Source organism: Calypte anna, chromosome 28, assembly GCF_003957555.1.
Source record: "Calypte anna isolate BGI_N300 chromosome 28, bCalAnn1_v1.p, whole genome shotgun sequence".
Taxonomy (NCBI): domain Eukaryota; kingdom Metazoa; phylum Chordata; class Aves; order Apodiformes; family Trochilidae; genus Calypte; species Calypte anna.
The window spans coordinates 2,280,388-2,290,934 of NC_044273.1; the positions used below are offsets into that span (position 1 = coordinate 2,280,388).

A 10,547-nucleotide genomic window follows, 5' to 3' on the forward strand; every position below is an offset into this window, starting at 1 on the left:
TTAAAAAGGGTGTTCCTCACCAGGTACCCATTCAGTTGGTTCATTCCCGGGGTTTGGTTTGGTTTATTTTGAGGTTACAAACCTCCTGCTTTTGTGATCTGACTGGTACTGAAATGTGTGGGTGTCTCAGAAATCTTCACTGATGTCTGTTTGCTTCCATGCCTGAAATCTGAGGAGAGTGAAACCACAAGAAGTGTTCACCAAAAAATATTTCCAAGTATATTTTCAGTTTACTTCCACGTTGTCCTTCTGCAGCTGATGAGGTCAAGCAGGGTGCTTCAGAGCTGGGGAAGGGCTTGCTGTTCAGATCTGATGGTGGGGACAGTCCCTGTGGAAAATGCTTTTTGTTTCTGTAAAAAACTGCACCTTCTTTTCCCTCACCCCTTCTCCCTTTTCTCCCTGAATGGTCTTTAATTCGGGACAGGGTCTGTGCTCTTTTGGGGCAAATTTCAGGAAATAACAAAGTGTTACATCACACCTGACAAACCCAACTTTTCCCTCCATGCTGACATTTCTGATGCAATCTGTGGCCCCTGTGGATCACACTCAGTGAGGTGATGCCTCAAGTTCTTCACCATTTTCAGATTCCAGCCAGTTCCAGGGAGCAAACTGACCCTGCTGATCTGGCTTTGCTTGAGGGAGTGTCAGGAATCAGAGCCCTTTCCCATGCAAAAGGGGACAAATGGCTGGAAAAGCTCACTCACAATGCAAGCTTTACCTCTTGTTCTGTACCAAGTTTGTTTTGCTGTAAGGGTCACTTGGATGCCACCCAGGGTGAGACAAGGCTTGACAATCTTTATTTCAGCATGCGAGTATAACCAGTTCTGTGAGCTCCAACAAATGTGACTGAGTTTACAAGGTGATTATTATTATTATTATTTTTTTTTTGTCAATTTTGTAAACAAGTTCAAATGAAGTTTACCCTGTGCTATCTGCTGTGTACTCTCATTCTTGCATGAACTTGGTTCCTCTGCCACTGGTTGCTTTCTCCTGCCTGCCTTACACCATTGGTTCTTCCAAGCCCTCAGGTGAATCCCCTGCCAATCTCTTTCTTGTCGATGGATGACATGAAATGGTTCATCTGCAAACACCTGGGAATGGCCATCACCCCAAGTGCAGGCTTTTAGAGGTTTATTCATGATGTAGAAATGCCTTTAAACAGACTGCATGGATGGTGTAGGCTCCAGACCCCCCTCCTGTCTGCCAGGTACTCACCCCTTTTCCTACCGCAGCATTACCCATTCCTTGAGGGAACTGTAAAGCTCAGGATTCTCACTGCCTTTCAGCAGGTGCCCTTTGCTCAGCCGCTGTCCCACTGCCCCTTGGCTTTCCTGCGGCAATCTTCAGTGCCTGCCCGGCCTTTTAACGCTTCCCATCCCCTCAGGAGCTCTCTGGTGCTGCCAAACCACATCACAAGAGAGGTTTCTGCGTGGCTTTCCCGCACACCTCGCTCTCTCCTGGATTATTTTACCGCCTCTCAGCCCAGGTTAAGGCACCGTCACTCGGCAGTGCAGTAGCTGGGGGATACCCGGGCTCTGGGGATGCTCGCTCCGGGGAGCTGAGCCGGGCCGGCCCGGGAGGCTCCGGGAGCTCTGCGGGATCCGCGGAACGGTGAGTGCGGGGCAGGCGCGGAAGTGACGCGGAGGGCTGGGTGTCCCCTGCCGGCAGCCGTACCGGCCCCGCCCCGGGAAGGCCGCGTTGGCGGTGACGTTGTGCGGCGGTGGGAGCCATGGCGGCCCCGCTGGCGGCTGCGGGCGGAGGCGGAGCGGCGGCGGCGGCGGCAGCGGCGGGGAGGGGCGGGCGGGGTCCGGCGCTGCGGGAGGGAGCGCGGGTGTCGGCGCTGTGCCTGGCGTGGTACGGGCTGAGCGCCGGCGGGAACGTGGTGAACAAACTGCTGCTCGGCGGCTTCCCGCGGCCCGTCACCGTCTCTCTCTTCCACATCCTGGGGCTGTGCGGGCTCCTCCCGCCGCTGCTCCGCGCCTGGAGGGTACCGCCCGCCGGCCCGGCCCAGCTGCCGCCCCGCGCTTACCCCCGCTACATCCTGCCCCTCGCCTTCGGCAAGTACTTCGCCTCCGTCTCGGCCCACGTCTCGCTATGGAGGGTCCCGGTCTCCTACGCGCACACAGGTGAGGCCCGGGGTGCGTGGGGAGGGGAGGCTGGACCCCGCGTGGTGTCCCCGGTGCGTGCCCGGGGGGATGTCCCGGGGTTCGCTGGGTGCTTGTAAGGGCGCCCAGTGCGGTGTCCTGGTCCCCAGTGCACCCTGGTACTGGTGCCAGGTGCAGCACCTGGAGCCTGGTACGTGTGGTGCCGGTGCGGTGTCCCCTGTCTCTCTTAAGTGCCCGACGTGGTGTCCCGTGTCCCTCTGGCTGCCTGATGTGGTGTCCTGGGTGCCCGACATGGTGTCCTCTGTCCCTCTGGGTGCCTGACGTGGTGTCCTGGGTGCCCGACATGGTGTCCTGGGTGCCTGACGTGGTGTCCTGGGTGCCTGACGTGGTGTCCCACGCCCCTCTGTGTTCCTGGTGTTGTGTCCTGGAGCACCAGGAACCATCCCGTGTTTTTACAAGCTCCCGCGGCAGTGACAAGGAGAGAGGACCCAGTGCTGAGGTTATGGCTTTGTTGGGATGGGATCTCCTCCTCCCCTCACTCCCCCTCTGCTGCTGGTGGTTCCTGGAGGTGGCCCCAAGCTTGGTGTCCCCACCAGTGTTCTCTTCCTGTTGTCAGTGAAAGCGACGATGCCGATCTGGGTGGTTCTGCTCTCACGGATCATAATGAAGGAGAAGCAGACAACGAAGGTGAGGACAGGTTTGCTGTGGGTTCTTTTCGTGGTGGGTTTTGTGCTGTGCTCTGCAGGCTGGGGTCAGGAAAGCTCAGCTCAGGCTCGGCTTCTCTGGGGGGAGTTTTGTGGTTGAAATTAGGTTACAGAGATTTTGCAAGTTCCTTGTTATTGTGGCTGTGAAGATGAGGTGTAAACTCTGAGCAGGGAGTGCTTTCTGACACACTGCAGTCACTGAATTCCCTAACACCAAAGTTGATCCCTGGTTCTGTTGCTTTATTCTTCCTTCTTCTCTCCTCCCCATACCAGCAGTTTGTATAAACTGAGCTGAAGTGACAGTTCCTGGAAGATGTCAGCTGCTCCTCTGTTTCTCTTCCAGGTGTACTTGTCCCTGATCCCCATTATAACTGGTGTCCTGCTGGCCACTGTCACAGAGCTTTCTTTTGACATGTGGGGACTTATCAGTGCACTTGCTGCTACTCTGTGTTTTTCACTTCAGAACATCTTCTCAAAAAAGGTAATAGTTCTGCTGTTTGTAATGCTGGTCAGTAGCATCATCCTTTAGCAGAACAGTGTGTACTTTCCATTACATATATATTTATTTTTTTGAAAGTTAATTTTTATAGTCAAAGCATCCCAAATTAATGGTTGGCTATTTTGTACTCTGTTCTCTGCAGCTGTTGAACCTGTTATTCTGAAAATTGGGCAGAACTAGGAGTTTATCCTGAGCCTTTTCTTTACTCCTCAAAATGGATTCTTTTTTTCTGCTCACAACTTGAGTGCTTAAACCTAACAGTTTGTTGGAAAGCTTTCAGTGTATCTTGCTGTATCAAACTGTGGTGTGTGAGTTGGTGTTGACTCTGAGAACTCCTTGAAATGTTGGAACCAAGCTGAAAACTTGTGGCTTGAATCTCTTCAGTTACTAAATTGTTTCTGGTTTGTAGAGCATTTTAAGTGTAGCATTATCTTGTTGATACTAAGAGTCACCACTCAAGAAATCCTTGTTTTTCAGATGTTTTCTTTTGGTTATCCTCATAGGAAATTCATCCTATAACAGTATTTATTTATTTTCATAGTTTCTCTCTCATCTGGAGCTGTTTCTGTTACATGGCTCCTGAATCTCCCCTGGTAACATGGGCAAAAGCAGCAGAAAAGTCTCTTTGTTTTTGTCAGGTGTTAAGGGATTCCCGAATACATCACCTTCGACTGCTGAACATCCTTGGGTGCCATGCTGTCTTCTTCATGATCCCAACGTGGGTTCTGGTGGATCTTTCTTCCTTCTTAGTAGAGAATGACTTGGTACGTGTTGTATTTGGGAAGCTGCTCACTATTAAGAAAGGGGGAAAAAAAAAATCAGCAAACAAGCAGGAGTTCACACACCAAAAAAAGTTCAGTGTTTCAGTGTAGTTCCTCACCAGCATGGAAGGAACTGAATGGGCTGCCCAGGGAAGTGGTGGATTCTCCATCCCTGGAGATATTTAAAAAGAGACTGGATGTGGCACTCAGTGCCATGGTCTAGCAACCGCAACGGTGGTTCAAGGGTTGGACTTGATGATCTCTGAGGTCCCTTCTAACCCAGTCAATTCTATGATTCTATGAAATAGCTGCAAATAGTTTCACAAAACTGTACCAAAAAGTGAGAATTTTTGTCAGGTTTAGAAGGTAGAAGCTCATGTGACAGAGTAAATCTCAGGTATTGTAGCTGGAGAGAGGAACAAATGTACCCACCATGAAGGTTACAAGTAATTCTCCATCCCTGGGGATATTTCAAAAGAGCCTGGATGTGGCACTGAGTGCCATGGGCTGGGAACCACGGGGGGAGTGGATCAAGGGTTGGAGTTGATGATCTCTGAGGTCCCTTCCAACCCAGCCCATTTTGTCATTCTATGAAGTACACAGAAAAATTTTCTCAGAGTTGGTAGATGCATAATGTAAAATACTTGGGTGCTTTTAGAGTTAAGTTGCAGATTTCTTCCTATCAAAGGCAAGTGAGAAGTGACTTGAGTTGTATTTGTGTTTCTTTGTCTCTTATCTGAAGCCTGAGCTAATTTTTTTTTTCTTGTCATGTTTGCCTTCACACCAGAGCTCGATGTCTCATTGGTCCTGGACCTTGCTGCTGCTTATCATCAGTGGATTCTGTAACTTTGCCCAGAATGTCATTGCCTTCAGCATTCTCAACCTGATCAGCCCCCTGAGTTACTCAGTTGCAAATGCCACAAAAAGAATCATGGTGATCACAGTGTCCCTCATAATGCTTCGGAACCCAGTTACCAGCACCAACGTCCTTGGCATGATGACAGCCATCTTAGGGGTCTTCTTATACAACAAGGTGAGGGGTTTATTTCTTTCTTTTTTTCTTCTTCTTCAGGAAACTCATTTACTTTGAATTATTTTTTTTTTTTTGCCTAGCAGAATAAGAAGGTAGAATGCACAGCATAGAACTTCAGTGCTGAGGAGTAGACGTGTCACCTCAGCCAAGTGCTCTCAGCTTCTTTAGGGCTCCAATGAACTAAAATTTTGATCTTGTATTTTATTGAAAAGTGGAGATTGGGAAGTAACTGACTCACTCCTCCTAGGCAAAAGAGCAGCTTAGTGATAGGGCACATGAGAGGAATGAGGTTCGGCTGAGAAGCCACTAATACTTCAGGACTTTAACAGGCACAGACAGTGTGATTGTAAACTGCTTTTTTCTAGGAATGGGAATGTGGTAGTGATATCTAAGAAAGACTTGCTTTCTGTCTGTCTGTCTTTCTGTCTGTCTTTCTGTCTGTCTTTCTGTCTGTCTTTCTGTCTGTCTGTCTGTCTTTCTGTCTGTCTTTCTGTCTGTCTTTCTGTCTGTCTTTCTGTCTGTCTTTCTGTCTGTCTTTCTGTCTGTCTTTCTGTCTGTCTTTCTGTCTGTCTGTCTTTCTGTCTTTCTGTCTTTCTGTCTTTCTGTCTTTCTGTCTGTCTTTCTGTCTTTCTGTCTTTCTGTCTGTCTTTCTGTCTGTCTTTCTGTCTGTCTTTCTGTCTGTCTTTCTGTCTGTCTTTCTGTCTGACTTTCTGTCTGTCTTTCTGTCTGTCTTTCTGTCTGTCTTTCTGTCTGTCTTTCTGTCTGTCTTTCTGTCTGTCTGTCTGTCTTTCTGTCTGTCTTTCTGTCTGTCTTTCTGTCTGTCTTTCTGTCTGTCTTTCTGTCAGTCTTTCTGTCAGTCTTTCTGTCAGTCTTTCTGTCAGTCTTTCTGTCAGTCTTTCTGTCAGTCTTTCTGTCAGTCTTTCTGTCAGTCTTTCTGTCAGTCTTTCTGTCAGTCTTTCTGTCAGTCTTTGTCAGTCTTTGTCAGTCTCTCTGTCTCTCTCTCTCTGTCTCTCTCTCTCTGTCTCTCTCTCTCTGTCTCTCTCTCTCTGTCTCTCTCTCTGTCTCTCTCTCTGTCTCTCTCTCTGTCTCTCTCTCTGTCTCTCTCTCTGTCTCTCTCTCTGTCTCTCTCTCTGTCTCTCTCTCTGTCTCTCTCTCTCTCTCTCTGTCTCTCTCTCTCTCTCTGTCTCTCTGTCTCTCTGTCTCTCTGTCTCTGTCTCTCTGTCTCTCTGTCTCTCTGTCTCTCTGTCTCTCTGTCTCTCTGTCTCTCTGTCTCTCTGTCTCTCTGTCTCTCTGTCTCTCTGTCTCTCTCTCTTTCTCTCTCTGTCTCTCTCTCTTTCTCTCTCTGTCTCTCTCTATTTCTCTCTCTGTCTCTGTCTCTCTCTCTCTCTCTGTCTCTCTGTCTCTCTCTCTGCCTTTCAGCCTTTCTGTCTTTCCTAGACAAAATACGATGCAAACCAAGAAGCAGCAGCTACTTCCAGTTACAACTGGAGACTGCTTTTTTCTCGGAATGGGAACATGGTGATACCAAAGAAAGACTTTTTTTTCTTTCTTTCTTTCTTAGACAAAGTATGATGCAAACCAAGAAGCAAAGAAGCAGCTACTTCCTGTTACAACTGGAGACCTTGTGAATTTGGACCGGCACCGGAACACCCCTGAGAAGTCTCAGAATGGACTGACAGCCTTTGCACAGCACGGGGACTATCAGTACAGCCGAACCAACCTCCTGACAGACCACTTCCAGTACAACCGGCAGAACCACCCAACCACCTACAACCTAAATCGTTTTGATATCTAGAACCCTGGCAAACAGGTAGAGACTGTGACATCAGGAGTGTCCCCAGCATCATCAGAAACTCTGAGTACATCCATGAATGTAAAGCCATTTTATTGTAGAGGTTTTGCAGAAGGGAAGATGCATGTGTAGTGAAAATGGTACAGACCTCCAACTTGTGCTGCACAGGCTGTGACACAGCTAGATCTGACCCTGGAACCAGAGGCACAGTGTGCAGCTCTTGTACAGAGATCCTGGTGAAAGGCACATCCAAAACTTCAGAGTAAACTATGCTCTCACTGCTCCTTTTCAGAGTCTGTCAACTGATTATTCTCTTGGCAGCTCATTTCTGGCCAGTATTTTGTGTCCACGCTGGTAAGGTCACCTTTAATTTGTTCTTTAATATGCTTTAATGATACTTTTTTTAAGGAAAATTTCAAAAAAGAAGTGAAACTAAGGTGTACTTCTGGTTATCAGGGGTTGTCTGTTTGTGGAGGATGTATAACAGTTGCAGAAAGGGAGACCTGAGTTCATCTCAAGCAGTTATGAAACTTCCTCTGGGTTTGAACTACTTTTTGTGCCTATGCCCTCAGTTTTTTATGTCAAACCAGAAGAATTTTTGAGAGTAGAAAGTAGAGAGATGGATCTCTTTGAGAAGAGTACTCCAGGTCTAGAGAAACAGAGTTCTCTAAAATCACTGTTGTCCCAGTCACTGTAGATAACAAACAAACAGCATAAGATCATGATTGTTTTCTGAATAAAGCAGTCCTGTAACTTCAGACATTGCTCTTCCTTGGCAGTACAGAAAACACCTTCACAAATAAAGCATTTGGAATAAGACAATTTATTTTTTTTTCACTTGCTTCACACCCTTTCTTCCAAAGCTCTTTTGTTGCTTTAGAAATAGAATGGTTTAAGGTGTTTTCTTCTGTTACATGCATAAATTATGCTCCTTTCTATGATTCCTATATAATGAATGCATTCATTTGAATAATCACCATTCTTAATTTATTCTTAAATCTATCTTTTTACCCCCTGATTTTTGGTTTGGCTTTTTTTTTAAGTTTCTTAATTACTGCTGTTGGAGTTGCTTTGTGTATTTGGTCTGATTTCCACTTTCCACTGAAAGAAGTTAATTTTGCATCCAGCTCTATTCCTGCAACTTGAATAGGAAATTGGAAAGAAAAGACTTGTAAGAAAAAAAAAGAAAGAAAAAAAATGATTTTACAGCAGTAAATAGATAATTTATGGTTAAAACAAACTGATTGAAGTATAAGTGAACATACTTTATTCTAGACAAGCTGATTTTTGTGTCAGATACTTCATTAGTTCATGAAAGGGATTAAACCAGCTGAACTTGGGGTTCACTGAGCCAGGCTGCTGCTGCTTTAGCAAAAGAAGATTTTAGGGCCCTTCTTACTTTACCAGAAAAGCTGTTGTACAGTGAGAGTTTGACAGCACAAGTATTATGTTTTTACTAGACAGGTATTAGATACCAGTTACAAAATGTAGAGTGTGTTACAGAACACTCCACCTATTTATTGCTTTAAAAGTGACCATTTCTGTGACGTGAGATGATGATTTGGCTCCTTTCTGCATAATAAAGAATTTATTTTTAAGTGCAAAGTCAACCTGATCTTGTTCTTTTGGCTGACTGGGGAGGTGGTGACATCAACTGCTTTCCACCATGCAGTCCAAAAGAGGAAATGGTCCTTCTGAAACTTCATGTGTGGGTTAAATATGCTGCTAATGTTTGTGAGCAGAACTTCCTTGACTTGACTGGAGTTGAATCTGTTCATGTCAGCTTAGAACTTGGGGTTTTAGTTTAGAAAAACTCAGTAAATTATTCCCTAAATCTGCTTAATAAGAACAGGATTCTCTGAGATGAAATTGCTTTTGCAAGTTTTAGTGTTGATTTATCTATAATTATTCCTTTTTAATATGGGAAGGCACCAAATGTGTATTTCTGAGGCTCACTCCCCAGTGTTTAAGTGCTTTTACAGACACATGAAAAGGATTCTGTGGACTCTGGACTTGGATTGGGTTCTGACTCTGCAAAAGAATCATTTGAGGATGACACATTTAGGCTGGGGTTTTTAAGAGAAGCTGTGGTTCTCCATCTGCTTGCAAAGGGAGCTCTCTGTAAACTGTTAGACTCCTGCAAATCTCTAATTGGGTTCTTTGTGCCTCTGTTTCCCATCTGGAAAATTAAGTTTATTCTTCTCTACTTCACAGAGAAGAAGAAAAAAAAAAAAGTAGCAGTGGAGGCATTCTGTGAGTTCAGCTGTAAATGTTCTGGTGTGTAAAACCTTCCAACAGCTGGAGCTGGAACTTGGAACAAAGCTCTACATGCTTTATTCACAGATCAGAGGCTTTATTAAGTATATTCACATTGTTCCCTTTTAAGGAACATAACCACATCTTTTTTGCAGCTCCTCAGAGGCAGCTTGCACTGCACACTTGTGTGCAGTGGCCTTCTTTGAGGGGGCTTTAGCATCAGCCCTTCTTTAGGGCTTTAGCTTAGCTTTTTCTGCCAATAGCAGGGTAGCAGGTGAGGGTTTTCTTCTGAAAATACCTTCTCCCACATTGCAGACAGGGCTTGTGGCCTCCCTGTGTCTCTGGAATAAAACTCCTGGACATGCAGAACGAAAAGGGACTGACCCAAAGCAAGGATCTTACCTGCTGAGGGCACAGAGAGTGAATCTCTTCCCTGACAGTATTCATGCCCTTCTAGCTCAGGTCTGTGGTCACCAGGGATAATTTTCTGTGCTGCAACATGTAATTAAAAAGTTCAGTGAATTGGAGGTGGTTTTGCTGAGCACCCAAATCTGAGTCCCTAAGCAATACTGCCCATGTTCAGGTAAAGGAAGTTTCTGATGCTGTTGTAATTTATATTTTAATCTTGGAGCACTGCAAGATTTTGTTTGGCGAGGTGAAACGTTTGTTTTAACATGGTTTGTAACTTAATGACATATTTAACTGTGTACATAGGTCTGTAGAAAGTATGGAAACACTGGAATAAAAAGGGCATATCTAGACACTGGTGTTTAATGACCCTGTTATTAAATCAGAGAGAAGGGGGTTGGTTTGGGTTGGTTTTTTTTCCTTACAGGAAGCTTTGGGAGTGCCACACACGAGTATTTATGGCCACTTGTGAGAAATTGGATTAATGTTTTGCTCTGTGGGTGTGACACTTTACCAGATGGCTACCTAGACTGAAACTGCAATGATTCAGATGCCACAGTGGCTGAAACCCTTAGCAATGCTTTTGTTTCCATTATGCATTCCTAACATAGACATAAATACATCACAGAATTGGGAATTTTTTCCCAAAAGGGTCGTGGATAGTTCTAGAAATACCAGTGTGAAAGAAACCAACCTGTCCCCGTGGCATGTGGGTTTTCTGGTGAGAGCTCCACAGGGTATTTGGTGCTCTTTGAAGTTCTCTTGAAAATAATCCCCCCCCAGAGTCAGTTTTAGTACCCACTAAAGCAGTTTAGCAATTAGGGCATCTTTATAATGTGGTAAAATGCTTGTGCTTTCTCAAGTACCTGAATGCTGAATAAAATGGAGGCAATACTTGGGCTTTGTGTAGGGGTACAGTGATTTTTAAAACAGTGCTGGTAACCTGGGGGTCAGCTCATGGTTATTCCTGAAGCTCACAACCTTTTTCA

The 10,547-nt window shown here is 45.6% G+C and overlaps 1 protein-coding gene across 1 annotated transcript; it reads left to right on the forward strand.

The window, feature by feature from the left end:
• The first annotated feature begins 1,718 nt into the window (after nucleotides 1-1,718).
• Nucleotides 1,719-10,101, forward strand: SLC35E1 (solute carrier family 35 member E1). Its single transcript, XM_008493537.2, has 6 exons — nucleotides 1,719-2,126; nucleotides 2,722-2,792; nucleotides 3,153-3,290; nucleotides 3,947-4,072; nucleotides 4,857-5,102; nucleotides 6,664-10,101. Exons 1-6 carry the CDS (start codon nucleotides 1,730-1,732, stop codon nucleotides 6,895-6,897), a joined length of 1,212 nt encoding a protein of 403 aa, XP_008491759.2. The 5' UTR covers nucleotides 1,719-1,729; the 3' UTR covers nucleotides 6,898-10,101.
• Nucleotides 10,102-10,547: the final 446 nt, after the last annotated feature.